This window comes from Desmodus rotundus, chromosome 4 (genome assembly GCF_022682495.2).
Source record: "Desmodus rotundus isolate HL8 chromosome 4, HLdesRot8A.1, whole genome shotgun sequence".
Taxonomy (NCBI): domain Eukaryota; kingdom Metazoa; phylum Chordata; class Mammalia; order Chiroptera; family Phyllostomidae; genus Desmodus; species Desmodus rotundus.
The window spans coordinates 11,403,064-11,422,408 of NC_071390.1; the positions used below are offsets into that span (position 1 = coordinate 11,403,064).

The 19,345-nt window shown below is 39.4% G+C and overlaps 1 protein-coding gene across 2 annotated transcripts in view; it reads right to left on the bottom strand.

The window, feature by feature from the left end:
• Nucleotides 1-8,367: 8,367 nt before the first annotated feature.
• The window catches only part of TRUB1 (TruB pseudouridine synthase family member 1), a 35,344-nt gene continuing 24,366 nt past the window's right edge, over nucleotides 8,368-19,345 (bottom strand). For both annotated transcript variants that reach the window (XM_024555571.3, XM_024555572.4), the window contains 4 exons: nucleotides 14,891-14,963; nucleotides 13,473-13,612; nucleotides 11,463-11,519; nucleotides 8,368-10,756 (listed from right to left, as the gene is read on the bottom strand). In XM_024555571.3, coding sequence (XP_024411339.2) covers nucleotides 10,497-10,756; nucleotides 11,463-11,519; nucleotides 13,473-13,612; nucleotides 14,891-14,963 — 530 coding nt within the window. In that variant the 3' untranslated portion in view covers nucleotides 8,368-10,496. The remainder of the gene's footprint in view (nucleotides 10,757-11,462; nucleotides 11,520-13,472; nucleotides 13,613-14,890; nucleotides 14,964-19,345) is intronic.

The following is a 19,345-nucleotide window of genomic DNA, read 5'->3' on the forward strand; positions in this document are numbered from 1 at the left end:
CAAGATGAAGCCAAGTGAGACCTTAAGCCCTGCCAGACTGTTGGCCTGGGCTTTGGCTGCTGGTGTGAGTCAGTCTCAAATGCAGAGTGACTGAAATAAATTAGGGGCAGAGTGTCCCCCTCACTGGGTTTTCAAATTAGGGGCCTTTCTCCCGCTCACCTTGTTCCTTGTTAGCTGGAGCTAATCCAGAGCCTTCTCGGTCCAGGACTTGGAGAGAGCAGAGAGGCCGAGACTGTGCCGTGTGTATCACTGCCAGAGTTAGTAATGAGCCTCACACGTGAACAAGCCCCTTTCCCTGAGCCTCGCAGCCCCCCTCAGTGCGTGTCACATTCTCCACGTGACTCCCAAGCTCTCTCAAGAGTCCTTTTAAATTTTGAGCTGGAATGCTTACACTCTCATTTCCATGAGTAATATTTTTGCTTTAATTTCAACGTTTTTATTTTGAAATCATTATAATCTCAAAGGAAACTGGAAAAATAACACAGAGGCATCCTGGGTACCCTTCACCCAGCATCCCCAGGTGGTGACGTTTTACATAAGCAAAACCAAACCGGGAGAGGGACAGTGGCATGACTGTTTGGGTGTTACAGGGAAACTTTTGGCAAAAAACCAACCTGCTTTTACCACGTATGTATTGGCAGTGGTGTTAAAGTGACTCGGAGGGACAAAGCGCTTTCCGATCTGGAAACCTGCATGGAACCAGAGCCCCCTGGTTGTGCCGTACTTCAGTGTCCCTGAAAACACAGGGTGCAGCGGAATGGAAAGGAATAGAAGTGTGCGTGGCTGGTACTTTGCTAGGTTATAGTAATCACACTTTTCCAATGGAAACAATTGATGAGACTACCCCGTCACCTCGCCAAGGTAGCCTGTGGCTGGTTAATAAAATGAGCAAATAAACAACCACCAGCAGCAACAGCAATGGTAGTGGCAGCCGGGCTGGGTGGCTCGGTTGGTTGGAGTGCTACCCCATAAGCCAAAAGGTTGTGGGTTCAATCCCTGGTCAGGGCACATACAGGAGGCAAGCAATCAATGTTTCTTTATCACATCAATTTCTCTCTCTCTCTCTCCCCCTTCCTCTCTCTCTAAAAATCAACACACAAATCCTCGAGTGAAGATTTTAAAAATGGTAATGGCAACCTTCTTAGTTAGGTGACAATGGCCATCTGGTTTGTCCCGGGTGGTCCTAGTTTATACCTGTTGTAGGTCAATTAGTGTCTCTGAATTATTTTGGCCCGCCTCTTTCACTCTCCGAAGCAGCTGGGTCTAGGTGATAAATTACATGGTCACCCTATTAACAGCCCCCCACCTAAACTTTTTGACATCACATGACTGCCTTATGTGGATGGGACTTCCATTATTTTTCTTTGTGCAGTGTCCTGACAAAGGAATTCAATAAGACTCTTTCCTTTGTTATAGGAGGCCACACGCAGCATCACAAACAAGCCTCCATGTTTGGCAAGCTTTCTAAACATAACACAAACCGAAATAAATCCATTCACCCAGGGGCCGCCATCACAAATTGTGGCGATGTGACCTGACTTCCTCTCCCTGGGGGAAGGAGTAAGCCTTCAAAAAACAAAAGGAACAAAAATTTAAATTACACAGTAAAAATGTTCAACATTTAAAGTCCAGGACTGTGCTTCCTGAATTTGAGTCAAAACCAGCTTAAATTTCAAAAACGACAACACAAATCCAGGATGGCTTTTTATTATAGATAGGATCTCTCCCTTGTGCTTTTATTTCATCTGCATCAGCTCCCAAAAAGAAAAAAAAAATACATTAGAATAATAGTAAGCAGTTATAACTATATTTTCAGCCCAGCAATTTCAGCCTCGTTTTCAGCAGTAACATTTCATTAGAATCAAACATTTCCTAGATGATTTAAAAACACAATGGAAATCTGGCACTTTGGGAGCTCATGTGAATACAGCTTTAACTTCTTATTTTCAAAGAAAAATGAGATTTAACATAAAAAAACTAAAGCAATGTCCCTGAGAGTTCTTTAAAAAAATAAAAAAGGAAATCCAACCTGCTGTACACATTAAATAATTCAAATCAATGATCCTTTTAAGCCCTTAGCAGTGCATGAGCCAATGGGGGGAAGCAATCTAATACTTCATGCATTTAGGGGATTGCATTAGAAAGACTTTTAGTCTGCTCATGCCTTTATAAATGCAAATATATGCAGAGCAGACAGACTAGGATCTGTACAATTTAGCAGTGATCAAAACTTGTAATTTTTGAAAATGGGACAGATGTCCAGACTAGTTATATTAAGATGCTTCTCATCGAAAAACCAAACAAACAATCCAATTCCACCTCCTCCTTAAGGAGGAAACAAATAAACAACGCTATCACAAATTAGAGTAAGTTGTATGTCAGCTTCTTTCTTTCATAGATTCTTAAAGTTGAAAGGCAATTTAGGATGGTGGAATAAATATTTCTAGCACATACCACTGCATTTTCCTGTCCCCAAAACACAGAAGTGAGGGGACGTGTTTCCCCATCAAGGACCAGCCAGCTATAGGTTAAAGGTGAACTTGGAGACCAGCTACATCTATGGTTCTGTGTGGTACTCTCTCCTCGAATTTCAGACAATGTGATTTAAACGGTCAATCAATATGTGTTGAAAGAATGCTATCTTCATTCGCTCAGACTTGTTGAGTGCCCCTATCTTCTCACGCGTGGAACATCATGACTCCCAAGGTTCATCTGATGACGCTGGGGGCCTAGAATGTGCCAGGCCCTAGGGAAACAAAGACTCGAACTTAGTATTTACTCTCACAGAGCCCACAGTCTGGTGGGGAAGACAAATAAACGTGTAAGTAAGATGGGGTGCTGAGTGTGGCAGTGAATGTATGCAGGAGGTGCATGGCGCCTGAGGTGAGGATGGATTATTTTGACCAGGCCATTAAAAAAGACGTCATTGCCCTGGCTGGTGTGGCTCAGTCCTGTACACTAAAGTGTCACGGGTTGGATTCCCAGTCGGGGCGCATGCCTACATTGCGGGTTCTGTCCCCAGTTGGGGCACATACAAGAGACAACTGATCGATGTTTCTCTCTCATGTCAATATTTCTCTCCCTCTCTCTTGCCCTCCTTTCCCCTCTCTCAATCAATAAGCATGTCCTCAGGTGAGAATTTAAAAACACACAACTTCATTACTCTAAACTTTGAATCTTGAAAAAGTGCTGGGAGGACAAGGTTGAAAAGCCACCTTCTGAGCAAAGGGTAAGTAAGTACAAAGGCACAGACAGGCAACTGGGAGAGTGGCAGGCACTGGGATTGCATGCATTCAATCAAATCTTCACTGAAGAATGTCTGTATGCGGGGCAAGGTGGGAGGTGCCAGTCATATGGCCAAAAATATGCTCCTTGTCACACTTTATAATATAGATGCTAAGGATTTAAACAGAGGAATGTCACAATCAGCTGTGTTTCAGAACGGCCCCTCTGAGGGTGAGGTGGGGCTTGATGACGTCAGGAAGACAGTGGAGGTGTGGAAGCCAGTTATGGCTGCTGCAGTAACCCAGGCAAGGAGATGAGAAGGGCCTGGGCTAAGACAGAGAGCTGGGCTGGAGAAGGCATGTCCGGTCAGGAGACAGAGCTTACGCCAAGCTTACGCACCACGCAGCCTCTGCCTCGTCGCTGCACAGCCCCCACGGCCATAGGGTCCGTCCTCATGCAGGGCTGGAGCCAGCCTCACTGTAACTTTCCATTCTGGGGCCTGGCTCTGCCCTCTGAAGAAATTCAGACACGAGGGGTCTGAAATGCCGGGTCTGTGTTCATGCGTGATCGCCACCAGTGAAATTCAGATAAACTATTTATATTCCTCTAACAACAAAAAAAGCAGCAAGGGCATACGTTCCAAATGCTCCTTAAATCTCTTGCCTTAAGCATTCACCTGCAGGAACAGCGGTAAAGAAGGGAAGGTGGTTTTTACAAATCTTATTTTTTTTTAACTTGAGCTTCATAGATGTTTGCTAGGTTTTGAAGTCTGTCTTCGCTTTACTTTGTACATGAACTCCTCTTCTGGCTTTTTAAATGCAGCAAACAGGGAAATAAACTGTCTTCACTCAAGAGAATGGCCATTCCGGAGGCACCCAGACCTGTGGCTCAATGGCCAGCATTTTCCATGACCAAGGGGCAGGAGAGCAGGAGAGGTCAGCTGTTAGTGGTTCAGCAACCCTGCTCCCTGCTTTTACTTGAGAAATTCTACCTCCTGAACCTACCCCTACTGGCCTACAATTCTAGGAATTTTGTTGGACTTTCTTCTACAGTTTTAGAAATAGCCCCCTGGCCCAGTCCAATCTACAGAACCAGAGCAAGATGGTGACCAGAGGCATCTATCCCTACCATCGTGGGCCCTGGCCAGCCAGGAGTCTGGTTTGTGGCAATAACATTTTTCTATTCAGGAAGGCCAGGAATTAATAATACACTCCCAAGCTCTGTTCAGGAAACTGTACTTTACATTTTTTATAATAAAAGTTTTCAATCATACATAAAAGTAAAATGAACTCGTATTATCTTCTTTCAGATTCAACATTATCGACATTTGGCCACGCTTACTTCCTCTATGCTCTTCTTCCATTTTCTTCCTTGCCCCCCCCCTTCTTTTCTTCCTTCCTCTTTCCTTTCCTTGCTGCAGTATTTTTTAAGCAAATCTCTTACATCATGTTGCTCTACCCCTACATTTCATAGTAACACTAAAAAATGGTATTTTCTTATAGAACCACAATACCAATATCACACCTGACCCAGTTAATAATTAACATCATCTAATACCTAGTTCCCAGGGTAGTTTTAGAAGTCCTAAGTCTTCTTATCCTCAGCTTCCATTTTCATCCGATTACTATACATTACAACCCCACGTATCATACTAAATAATTAATCTCCTTTTCTAATATTTACACATTTTAGGTATCTGTATACACTTGTCTTGTTTTGCCTTAGTCTTTGCTTGGCTGAGCTATGCATATTTAATTCTTTCAAGCTTTCTTTATTAATCAATGCCATCAGTCCCTTAATCATTTTGGAGCTTTTCTTTGAACACCGTCCAGCTGGTTTCCATAAGGCCGGCGATGAGCAGCCAGCAGCAGATGCGGTGTTCCAAGGGCCGTCTCCCCGTTTGGTCTCTGAATGCTCAGCCCCGAACCACAGCAGCCTGATTCTCTGTCACATTATAACAGAAACAAATGTCTTGTTTTCTGCTTTTTTTTCCAGTTATGTTTTCGGCATTCCAGCATGTGTCTCGTTCCTCCCACTGAACATCTGTGCTTCAGATCCCTTCTGTCCAGATGTAAGAGAAACAGCCTTTTGGAACCAGAGATCGAGCTCCGCCACTCTGGCTATGTGACTCTTGGCAAGTCATCTAGCGCTCAAGGCCACTGCAAGTTCTTCACCAAAATAAGATGGAGACTGATCCTCCCTACTTCACAGGGTCGCTGGCGGGCCAAGTGAGATGGCGGAAATGAAAGGGTTTACTACGTTAATGGTGTGTGTGCCTACTAAGTATACTTTAGTACACTTCATATATAAAAGATGAGCATCTACCTTCCCTAAAGACTTTCCTATTTCACCGATAAACGGACTATTGCATCATTTAATTATCTTTGCTATCTCCTGATATCTCAACTCTGTTTCATTCAGCTCAATTCTTCCTACCAAATTTCTTAATAAAATTTCTTACCTAATAATTTCTTACAAAACATTTTTGAAAGGTATACTTTGAATCCATAAACCATGAGAATTTCAGATTCATTCTTCTATGTAAACCAGGCATGTGGCATGTGCTTCTGTTTACTATTTGCTAAGATTAAGAATCATGCTAAACACTTTACCTGAACGACCTAATTTAGACTTCATAATTTTATGAAGTAGGTACTATTATTATCCCCACTTTACAAATGAGGGAACTGGGACTTAGGAAAGTTAATTATCTTGCCTGAGGTTAATAGCTGATGACAAGCATAACTTGGAAAATCTACAACTTCGGAGCCCATACCCTCAACCACGGGCATGATCGAACATTTGAAATAATGAATGGGAACCCCTAACTAGAGATTAAATTCAACAAATCTACTATATACCAGACACTTTGGAGAGAGGTGAAAAAGCATGGTTCTTTCTAGGAGGCTCACTGTTTGGTCGTGGAGGAATTCAAGACTGTAAAAAGACAGTTGAATAAGTACCGTGGTCATTGTTATCACAGGCAGCTCCCCCAGCTACCCCAACGGTCGAGAAAATGCTATTCATACCAACAGTCAGATTTATTAAAGAAAAACTATTTGATGGCTACGGCTAATCATTTTTTCCTCGAATTCCCTGGCCCTCAACTACCTCATAAATCACTGAACACCATCAATTTTCCTTTTACACAGTCCATTCAAATATCTATTGTCTGATAATACCCTAGTTTGGAGGTTTTTTATTACCTCAATCCCAGATTACTGCACCAGGCTGTTCCCGGACTCTCTGCCCTGTATTCCTGCCTCTTCAGTTCTGGCCACAGGACTGCCAGATTGATGTCCTAAAGCAAAGCTTCCATGGGAAGCGTTACTTAATTCTGGCTTTCAAGGTTCCACACGAGGTAACGCCAATCTGCCTTTACAGCCACACCCTGACACAAAGGCTCCTCCCCATGCAGGGGTTCGCCCCTCCCCTGACCACGTGCCTGCACACCGCGGCCTTTGTCAGAGCTCTTCTCCTCACTGGAGGCTCTATCCTCTTATAAGTCTTTCAATATTATCTACTGTCCAAGGTCCTCCACCTCAATGCAGCGGTCCTGATCCCTGGCTTCTCCCTCCTCTGGTCTCAGGAGCTCGACAGAAGTTTGCGGAAATTAATTATCGCTCCACTAAACATCACTAGCATCTTTGGCAATGCCACTCGCGATACTTTGGGATTGTCTTGTACCACTACTTCACCTTTTTACATGTTCATTTCTTGAGTCCTCATCTAAAGCATGTGAAAGCTTCTTAAAGGCCGGACTGCGTCTTCAAGACGTGGCTGGGCATACCTTGTTTCCCCACACAAAGGAATCTCCGACAATTGACTCATTTGGAATCAAATCACCCAGTTAGTCATCACCTTTAGATCATGTAGCCGATTCCGGAGCCAGATTATGAATGCCCTGAGACACCTGACCTTGACCTGTCCTCCCTAATGCATTAATTTGGAGTTGGGAAAGTTACTTTTCTATGCTCTAATTGTCTCATCCATAATGGAAGAATTAAGTCAAATGTCAAAGCTCCTTGAATATATGAATGCTAATTTATTAAATGCTTTGCCATTAGACAATCGGTCAACAGAGTATTTCCTAAAGACATACAATTAGCTACAATGTTATGGTGTTGCAACTCATTTTAACTACACCTTGGGTATGTAGAGTTCTATTTCTAACAAAAACAGTGGACAAAATAGCCACAAAACCCTCACAAGTGTAAGTGCTGAGAAAAATATTAAAGCATTATTTAAGTTTATACTTCTACTTAGGATGAAAGCTTCAGGAGAATGCCAATATCCCCCTAACAGCAAGAAAAAGCTGGATCACTTCTTGAGCCCATCGGAGCTGAGGATGTGAGGAAAAACAGACTCAGAGGAAACAGGAATTGTTTCATTTCTGGCATCGTACGGAAGGAAGAGGCAGTCATCATAAAGGCAGGTGAGATGAAACAACAGGTATTGCAGAGAATTCTTTTTTTTTTAAAGATTTTATTTATTTTTAGACAGAGGAGAAGGGAGGGAGGAAGAGAGAGGGAAACATCAATGTGTGGTTGCCTCTGACTCACCCCCTACTGGGGGGCCTGGCTTGCAACCCAGGCATGTGCCCTGATCTGGGATTCGAACCTGCAACCCTTTGGTTTGCAGGCTGGCGCTCAATCCACTGCGCCACACCAGCCAGGGCGGATATTTTAAAGAATTCTTAAAGGCCGAGAATGACAGCTCAGAAATTCTGAAAACCCCACACAGAAAGAAAGCCACTACCTAGTTTGTAGGCCTAGGAATACATAAGGAACAGCTATTTCTTTAACATTTTGATTCAAATAAAAAAAAAAAAAAGGTTGGTACTTAAATACTAGACTCTTGGGAGAAAACTAATTTGTTTCTGGATGAATCTTAAAATTTTAAGAGCGTCTTGATCAGTTTTAGCTGCTTATGAGAGCTCTGAGTACTATTTTCAACAGGTTCTAAATACTCGTAGTCATAAATCTGACAACTGTAACAGGTGAAGAACTATTAAAATCAGTTAGCCAATTCAGTTAGCAAGAATAAAAAAATGTAACTAAAAGTGAAAAAAAGGCCATGAAAATACTTCTACCAAGTACTTCCTCCATAAATAACTCATACAAATGTATAAAGAAACCATAAGACATTTATTCATATAAATGGACAAAATACACGCAAATCACACAAAGCAAAATACATGCAAAGCAAAGCAGAGCAGTTTTAAACTCTCTCTTCTACTAACTAAATTAGCAACAACATATTACACCCCACCCAAACTGTAAACTTTTAGTGAACTGACAATACTCAAAACGGTGACAGTAAAATGTTACAGTGTTTGTATACAATTGTTCGTATATCCCACTTAATAATCTCACTCTCAGGAATTTATCCTAATAAAATTGCAAGTTACTTAAGTATTACTGAACACAAGTTATCCTAAGGAAATAGTTTAAATAAACTGAATATGAATATAATTACAATAATAATTATCGAACTAATTACATCAGATAATATGAAATGAAAAAAGTCAATTAAAAAGTACAGGTGTCTTAAGACCGTAATTACGTAAACGAAAGGAAAATATTACTACAAAATTAAAGTTCTGAAGTCACTGCACCAGGACGGTGAGGATTACGGGTAATTATTCCATTTGGCAAAATTTTCTTCAATGTCCTCAGAGCCAAAAGAGAATATACACAGCAAGAATTTTAGCAATAAAAAGAAAAAGATTGGTTACTATTTTAAAAAGTCTTTTGTCTAGTCAAATAATCTCTACTCTTCTCCATTAAAAAATTACCCACGTCACCTTTTACGTTGCGATGCAGAGCAGAAACGCCCCAGTTGTTTTCTATGACCAAAACATCCCTGTTTGGGCCTTGGCTGGCGAGGCGTGAAGACCCGCTCTACCCCGTTCGGGTCCGGGGCACGGGCAGCTGTTGCCCCACTTTGGTTTGGCACAACCTGCAGGGTTGCAGCTGCGCACAGGTGAATTTGTAAACTTTGAAATTTCAACTTTGTCTGTTTGGCATTTGATGTTAATACCTCAAGATATCAAACTCTTTTCCTTATACCTTCCTGTGTCATACTAGGAATTACCTTCAGTATGTTCTCTTCCAATCTGTTGCCAGTGGGACGAAAATGCTCTACTGAAGCATGTAACTTTCCACACCAAGTAAACCATAAATAAAATCACGTTGGTTTTCATAGTGACATTTTTCAAGGTAGGGGTTGCCAGGAGGCACCCAGCTAAAAGAAATGCAATCCATAAAAATCTAAAAGCTCTATCTTATGAAAAGTTTAACGATTCTTCCTTTTGAAACTATAGGCCATTTGAATGAAAATGTTTGAGATTAACTGCTTTTAAATATTTAGAGCTAAAAAGATTCACTGGAAATGCATAGGGGGGATCTCAGAGTCTATAAATATCATTGGAAAGAGCAAACTAAAAACCAATGCTCTAAAAAAGGTAAAATAAATACTAAAGAATAAAGAAATGTTTAATTGAAGACACATTTTTAGCTTACTTTTAAAAAATTGTTATTTAGCAACTTGGCACAGGGTGGTGGACAGTGTTGAAAATATTGGGAAAAGATCTCATAGCTGCCGAAATATAAGCCCCTGGGCCGTCCTTTGCGCGAATGGTAGAGGTGCATTTAGTCTTGCATTTCCATCCCCTTAGTGGTAATAGCAAAAGTTTGGTTCAATTACAAATATTTATTATAAAAGTTTATTAGTGTCCACGATCTCAACAAACATAGCTATTACCAAATGAATGCAGCCTTATCAAAGAAATATTCTTAATAATCACAAACTCTCCAAAACATAAGAGTTAAATAACAGCCTTTTCAAACATAGTTAAAGGATTTCAACACCATAGAGCCACCAGACAGCCAGAATAAAGGCAAAGTAACACTAATTTACATTAACTTTTTTGATGCCGAAGAAACACGTAGCTCATATGTCTTTTTTCTTTGATTAGAAAATGTGTTCAGCTTTTTCACAGGAAAAGACTTTGAGGCAAGATCAAAATCAGCAAGTTGATTTTCCTGTATCCAATCTAACAACATAATAATATCCTAAAAGAACATTCCACAGTATGCGGAAGAACTGAACTGCAAGGCTATTCACAATGTATAGCAGAAACTGTAAATGATGGACATTTTTCTTCATGCAAAAAAAAAAAAAAAAAAAAAAGAGTAGTTTGTCCTTTGTCAGTTGCTTGCGTACATAGGATTCGAATGTCCACCAAGAAATGATGACCCATGCCAATCTTAACATGCCTTAATGACATCGTCTTCTCCCTTCTTCTCATTTAGAGTTATATATTCGCAGCTCAAAACGTGTTCATTAGACTCCCCAGGTTTTGATTTTTTAAGGGCCAACTCCGCTGGGAGCAGAGACGAGCAACGCTCCAGAGACTGTGCGATGTCATCGATCGTCCATCTGTCTTCGGGAAGGGCGTGCTCTTCCAGTGTGAATGGCCCCTGTTTGGTTCGGGTCAGTTCTAGTACATTGGCACAGGACGAGAGTTCTACAGCAACAAAGGTGAAAAGGAAATCCACAAGATAAATGATCCAGTATATAGCACTTTATAATTTTTCAAATGACAGAGGAACTCTATTCAATATGAGAACCAAGAGCCTTGGGATTAAGAAATTAAAGAGCAAAATAATATTTAATAATTCACCTTATAAGCTGCTTTCAAGTCTACAAGGAACTTACACACACTTTTTCATTTAACTCCTAAAGCAACCCCATGAGGCAGCCATTACTCTCACTCCGCAGATGAGGTAATATGACCTGTCCAGTGTCACAACTGCCAGCAAATGCTGGAGCCAGGGCTGCAACTCTCTGGCTCCTTGTGAGACTATGGCTTCCAGTTTTTAAAAAATTTGACTTGGACCAATGAAAATAACTTTTGGAAGGGTAAGTCTTTTTTTCTAGTCCCTACTTTGGTATACATATTTTGTACTTGAAAAAAATGTTGGTCCTCCCATTCATTTTTCCCACGTTCGTTTTCTGTTCTTCCCCCTCTCTCCCATTAAAACGTTCCAGTGCAGCTGCTGATACTGACAACTGTCTGCCATGAACCTGTAACGCTTCCGACGCTGAAGGCAGCAAGAGTACCGTTCGTGAGGCCAGTACTCAGAGATGTGACAAACAGAAAATTCCCTCTTCTCATCAAAAAAGGAACAGTACTCTCTAAATGACAACTCATAATTCATCCTCATGCTTACCTTTGCCAATGTCACTGACCAAGCTTCTGATATAAAAGCCTCCTCCGCACTCCACATCTGGAACGTTAACAGTGACATGGTAAACTGCCGACCCCCATGAAATCCACTTTACATAGAAACGACGCCTCTAAACAAATGTGAAAATGCACTATGCAAACAATCGAGTGGTAAAATATTTATGCGCTAAAACATAAATTATTCATCCAGCAGCATATGTGTTTGTGAGATTGAAAAGCCAGAGCACGGGGAGAGCAAACAACAGAAACTCATGAGCACATTTTAAATGAACTGGCAAGTCACACCACGTCAATGCTTCAGCCTTGTTCATTTAATAGTTTTTAAACAGAAGTCTCATCTTTGCTCTCATGAGCTGAAGATTTAAAAAAATATTTTCAGATTTTAACACCTTATTCATTTAAAAGGTTTTAAATCATTAGACATCTCAGGTTTGCTATCACGAGCTGTAGATTTTTAAACATACTCTCAGATTTGTACACTCAACAAATACAACAGAAAACCCCTTTCAGGGACAGGAATTACATCTGGGATAATATACTACACGGAGAGCTCAGCGTACTTAAATGTTCTCTTAGAAATATTCCTAAAGAAATCATAAAATAAGTAAAATTGCACAATGTTCCAAAAGTAAATGCATTGCCAAACATCTCCTTCACAAAGTGTAACACACGTTTATCGGTTACAGCAGGGCCCTGGGTTATTTTGATTCACCCAGAAGACACCCTAACATTCCACACAAAAGGACAACATGTGGCTGTTTCTGGTCATATCATATAAATAAAGCCATTTAAGGGAATCAATGAAAATTTACTACCTGGGGATTTTAACTCTGTTTTTTTCTTCCATTAGCCCCAGGGTGGGGCCACAGCAGAGACAGGAAATGAGCACCAGAATCGAACGGAGGCCGACACTCTACACTCTATTCGACTAGGGTGAAAAGACCACTTTTGGCCCATCACACCCGCCAGTGAGCAAAATAAAGTATTTACAGCTTAAATGCAATCGGAAAAATCCAAGTTTTTCTTACTTTCATAGGTCATATCTACTGTGCCAATCCAGCTGCTGCATTTTCATGGAATGGAACAAAATATTTTTTCTTGTGTTTCTCTTGTTGTCAAACATTCTAGAATCAGGAAACTAAAGAAAAGGAGTAACTTCTTTTTCTCAATTGTACAAAAACCATACTCTACAGGAACTTTATATACATTAGATAATATGCCAAAGGAACAAACTTTAGCAAAAAACGTTTGGGGAAATTAAAGGAATCCTATTTAGTATGCACCCTCAAATTAAGAGTAGGATCAGTCTAAGGAAGCCTAAGAACTCAGAAGAACTACAGCTCTTCGATGTTCGAGGCTTCAGCTACTACTTTCTGCAGGTAGGTCATAAAATTTCCAAACAATCAAAACAAAATTTTTGGTTTTTAAATATATTGGAGGAATTTACACTGATAACCTGAATTAAAATTTACCCCATATCCAAGAATACATTTCTGCCTTATGCATTATTTCCATATTTTCATGACCCTTAACACTAACTTGCAGGTAACAAAGAAGGTTGGGGAAAAAGAATCACTCCACTCCTAGATTTCTTGTCCAAAAAGACTAAAAATGCTTTGTTTTAAGAAGACAAATTAGTATGAATTTTAAAACTTAATGTGAACTACCAGATACAAGCCAAAATGAGGGAACAAATATCCATAAGATTATAAAATATAAGTTTTCTAAAATACATATTCCTTACCTACTTCTCTCCACCAAGATCTGAGGTATAAACTCAGCCTCTTTAGAAAGGTATGTCTAAACCCCCAGCTGGAGGTATTCTCATTCAATGTGTTATCAGAAAGGTATTAACAAACCCAAACCTTCCTTAAATAGGAATTTTAAAGCTCTCTAATACCCCCAGAGAACCATTAAAATTATACATACATAGCCAAATACAAAAATAAAGGTACGTTGGAAATACAAAGGATTTAGAGTTTCTCCACCTCACCTAATGTAAAAAATGGTGGCTGGAACCTCTGCAGGGAGAGACTGTACACAGTAACTGGCCTGGCAGGCTTTGCTTCCACTGCTTCACCTCTCTTCATCAAAGTTGAAAGTCTCTGTCCATCCTTCTTTAATGCAGAATAGCTTATAAGATCAGAGAGGGGGAGACGAATTAAGAAAGAATGACAGAATGATTCCAGGTGACGGCATGGAAAGGACGACCAGCAGCCCTTTACATGGAAAATCCTTCTAAAAAATGCATGAGCTACTTCTTTGAACCTGCTCCACAGTGGCGTCAGGAACCGAGTTCCGAAGCATCTTTGTGTGCACAGAGCTCAGTCTGGCCCCAACGAACAGCCCTGTCAATTTTATTCTTTGACCATGTCCCTGGAGGTGGTCTCTTCGTGTCTTCAGTGGACCTCACCCTGGATTAAGGGCCCAGGGCCTCTGGTCATGAGGATCTCAGCTATATCTCCTTGAAACAACTTCCATTCTAATAATATTCATTTTCACAGAAAAGTTACCAAAGTGAATCTGAAAAGCAAATAAGCAAATAATCTACTTAACAGATCTTAGCTTCATGTGATAGAATTTTATTCGACCACAAAATCCTTGGAACAATCATGGAGAAAATTCTAAAACAGTTCTTATAAATAAAAATGTTTCATTTAACACTAATGATCCAAAATCATGTTTATTCATCTCCTGCTAAAATTTTTAAACCTTTACCTTGGAGGCAAAATTGTGAAGAGACACTTTCCCACAGCGATTTCAGTATTGAAAATAACAATATTTTTATAAACAAAATAAATACTAAATTTTAAAAGAATTGTCAATAACTTACCCTGACACAACATACAGACATTCGGTCATTTTTTAAAAAATGTGCATGAAAATCTGCTTGAAATAGTAATATGCATGAAAAATGTTATAAATCAATTTTCTTATACTTTTAATAAGTTATTAACTCTCATCTGATTCAGAGAATTGTGAAGCCTAAGATTCTGATCCCAAAAGGAATGGTCTTGAGACCGGAAAGGAAGGACCAACTAACTGGACTCGAAACCACAACACGGACGCCTACACCGGGCTGGACTGGCCTCTGCAGGGCATTCTGGGAAGTGCTATCGCCATGCTCCCTGGTATCTGTAGTCGGAATCGGAAAAGTGATGAACACAGAAGAGCAAAGATACCAGGGTGTGGCGACATCCAGGCACAGAGGACACCACATCACTGCCTCTCGGACAGCGTCAGAAGCCTGGCATCCCGTCCAACCCAGGCTCATCTTTACTTATCATTTGCTAGGTCAAATTTAAAACCTGCCTCACCATACATAGAAAGAAGGCACTTCTTTCATTAAAGTGATACTATCTGCTGGAAAATAAAATTAAACATTTAGTCAAATTCAATACTTAAACTTACAGGGGAGGCACCTGCATTATATTCCCAGTGAATTTCTGTAAAATGCCTTCAATATCTTCTTGTGTTATTTTATCTGCCAAAATGAACAAAAAAAAGTGACACTCAAACAACCACAGAAGTGCATGCATTTAGTAATATTCACATATTCATGAGATAAAAGGAGGACGGAGTCTTATTTTGCCTAATATTAAGACCAAAATTCCTTTGCTTCCATTTTTTTCTCAATAAAAGTGATTCAATCCTCTCAGTGCATTTAGTTGGTTCTTACTAATGGCCTGCAGAAGACCTCAGAAGGTGCTGCATTAGCTACAGAAACGGTCCTGCAGGCATCAAAAGGGAAGTGACCAGAGAGCAGGAAAAAGCCTGTAAGTTATTTTCTAAGTTTCTCCAGGCATCAAATATAAATAACTTAATGCAGTATTGAAGACGATCAAGTATTAAACACATTTAAAATTTTACTGAATAGATTTCAAAACTATTCTACGGTACAGTGTAAGTTTGACACATTCACATTTAATTTTGTCGCCAAGTAAAGTTGTATTTATCTGTCCTCCCTCCAGTGCTCTTGCAGATTCTCTGTTCTTTTAAAATGAACATGCTCAATCAGATGTCTTTTGCCTCAAAAATAAGCCAGAGCAAAAAGATAATATACATAGCAAGCATTTTAGCATGATCACTAAGCATTTTGTAAACAATGATTTTAGAAAATTTAAATGAAGATATAAATAAAGCTTTCAATATCTGTCACTTAGTCATTTTCAGCTTATTTGATACTCTTTCAAACAACAAAAATGCAATCTGCGACTGAAAACTGTAACAGACTGAAATTTGATATTTGGGATTTTTCACACTTACAGATAACTGTACATATTTCATATTCAATAACAAACTAAATTATAGAACTATTCTATAACTTAGGTCATAGTTAACGGGAAGGTATTACAGTGTTTCTGTTTCACTTTGTATGAAATTTATTTAAATTTGTTTTTCTGATATATACATGTTATATTTATTTGGACAATATTAACTAAAAATGATGTGCTTTCAATTACTGTTCTAACACCAGAATAAAAATTAAAGGACAGCAGGAAATACTGTGTCCAGATTTCAATATCAACACAGCAAGACAGCCTTAACCTCACTGTGACCTTGATCCTTACAAGCTAAAAAGGAACAAAAGACCAGAATCCACTATAGACTCAAACAGAGAAGAGCTACAGAAGTGAAAAGAATTTCTCCAACACCTAGCTGCTCCAAAAAGGCAGACCTCAGAAGGCTGTTCTGTTCACACTTTTTCTCACACAGATACAGCTCATGATGCAGATGAGGATTTTTTCATGAAAAATTTTACCACACTGTAACATTAAATTGTTAATTACTGGTGGCACCTTAGTTATGCAAAACTTCCAAATCGAGGCACCATCCTGGCAACAGCCGAAAGAAATGCCATTGTTGATATAATTGCAATAGTTCATAAGGTGGCAGCACATTTTAGAAGTAAGACCAAACAGCTCTCTCCTGCTAGGCCGGCTGCTCTCTCCACTGCCATCCCTGCGCTGCATCTCCTTTGTGCGGCTTCAATGGCTCTCTTTCACTGACCCCCCCCAGGATGGCAAGATGTGCTCTTCCGCGTTCTACTTCTGCCCTGGTGTCTCTTTCCCTGGCTTAGCATCTCAGGGGTTTATGGGTTGTGCTGTTCATTCTGCAGTTAATCATACACATTTTTAACTGTTAACAATGAAATTCTGAGCTCCTTAAAGGCAAAGACAGCTTTTCTTCTTATATCACGTCCACAACTGTGGTGGCAATCAAGACGGTCTTGCTGAACCTAATTTGCTGTGGAGTAACAGACCTCAAGGTCTAACGGGCATTAAGAGTGACCTGGGCCAGTCATTCATTCACCTGATATGTGAATCACCAAACAAAAAGCCTACACAGAAAGTTATTTTACAATACAAGTAAAATAATAAATGTTATCAATAAAAATTATATTCACCACTATATGAGTATGTAGTAAGCATGCTGGCTGCATTTAAAACATGTTATTAGCTCAATCCAAATAATAATAGTTGCCCCTATGATATAAGAATAAAGACTTTACCTCTATAGGACTTAAGAAGAAAGAGAATAAAATCTCCAAAGCAAGTATACCATATAACCAGCCCAAAGAAGTGCAGTTGGTAAAAGAGATAGGTATGATGCAAGTAACGTAGGATTTGGATAATTACTCTTTGTTTATTAGCAAATTAATAAATCATCAACATGACAGTATTCATTTGAAATTAATTTTATAAAGTCATTCTCAAAAAAGTTAATTTATACAAGATATTACACATCATTACTTGCTTAAAATTTATTGCCTCTTCCAGTGAACTCACATGACAGTTGGTACTTAACTATGAAGTAAACACCTTACGATGGCGTTAAAACCAGGCTCGACCACCATAGAGTACAGTGACTGGACAACCTCTGCCACCATAAGCAGCTGTAAAACTGGAAAAATATGTAACAAACATTAAATAGACTACAGGCAGCAAGCGCCGCAGCAATCCCCGAGAGAAGGGAAAGAACCAAGGCGAAGCCCCAACACTTGCTTTGGCTTGGAGGTGCTTTCTGAACTGTGGTGCAGGGCGGGGAGCCCAAACACTGAACAGAAACCAGAATTTGGGGAAGCAGCGGTGGCAGCTGGGATGTGAGAGAGCCACACAGAATTCTGTAGGGTTCCAGTTGAGACTCGGCTGAATTCCAAGCTGTACATATATACACTGAGCTGCCACAAAATTAACCAAAAAACTGGTACCAAAGACGTTTCGATTCCACCCATCTGGAATGAAGAAACTCTGATGAACACGTGAGGCATTCAATAGAGACCCCAGAGACGTCCTGTTTAGGAGTACTACTAACCTAGACCCGGAAAACAGTCTACTTCAGACACACCCTGACAAGAAATCTACACAAAAGCGACTAGAATTAACAAGTGAGTTTAGCAAGGTTAAAAGGCAAAGGACCAATATACAAAAATCAACTCCATGTCTATATGCTAGAAATGAACTTATCAGAAATTAAAAATTTAAGAAATCCCATTAAAACAGCAGCAAAGTGTACTAGTATAAGTATCAAAAGAAGTTAAAGATCTGTATACTGAAAACTACAAAAATATGGCTCTATTTCTGCAACTTTAAGTTTGATAGTATTTCAAACTAAAAAGAAATGCCATGAAAAATTATTATAAGCAGCTTTATACCCATAAGCTTGAACATTTAGATAAAATGAACACCAAGGGGAAAAATTATCGAGTGACATGAGATTAAAAAAAATAAGTTCCACAGTAAAGAATCCAACTTATGATTAAAAACCTTCCTAACAAAATAAAAAGTCCAAATGCCTACTAGTAAATTTTACCAAACATTAGGAAAAAAAATACTGCTGATCTGACACATATTCTGCCCATGAATAGAAAAAAAGAGAATGTTTCCCAACCCACTTTATAAGGTTAGCATAACCTTGATATCAAAACCAGTCCAAGACAGTCAAGGACATTATATGAAAGAAAAATTACAGCGTAATCTTCACTCAGAGACAAAGATTAAAAACTCCTAAACTAAATATTAGCAAACTAAATCTATCAATCTTATGTAAAGGATGGCATCCCATAATCAATTTGGGCTTATTCCAGAAAAGTAGTTTGTTTAATATTTAAATAAGGAGAAAAATCAATAGATACAGAATAAACATGATAAAATTCAATGTCTGCTCGTGATAAAAAGCGAACAGCAGCAAATTGGGTGTAGAAGGCAATATCCTCACTTTGATAAAACTCAGAGAAAGAAACCTGTAGAAACAGGTAGGAACAGTTGTTCTTTCGGACAGCAAGACTCACTCTAAAACTACCATGGTTACAATAGCACAAGGACAGACAGACAGACGTAACAAAACAGATTGCAGACAAACTCGCACCTGTACAGGGCTTGATCTGTGGTCAAGGACTGGATAAATTAGACAAAATTAAAACTAAAAACTTCTTGGATGGGTAAGAGACAAGCCACAGAGTAGGAGAAAATACACTCAACACAATAACCAGAAGAGGAGCACATGTCCAGAGTATATTAACGTCTTTTATAGAAATCAATATTTTTACGAAAAAGAAAAGGCAACTCAATAGGGAAAGAAAAAAACTGAAAACCAAAAAAATGAGCAAGAGACCTGGACAATACACAACAGAAGATAGCTAAGGGGCCAAAAAAACATGAATCAAGTGCTGAATTTCATCAATAATCAAATTAAAACCACAACGAAATACCATTATGCATTTACCAGAATGGCCAAAATTAGAAACACTGTTACCATGTGTTGCCAAGGATGCAGTGGAACTCTTATTTATTGCTAGTGGAAATGTAAAAAAAGTTGTACAAACACTTTAAAAACTACTAATTTCTAGTACAGTAAAATATTTAC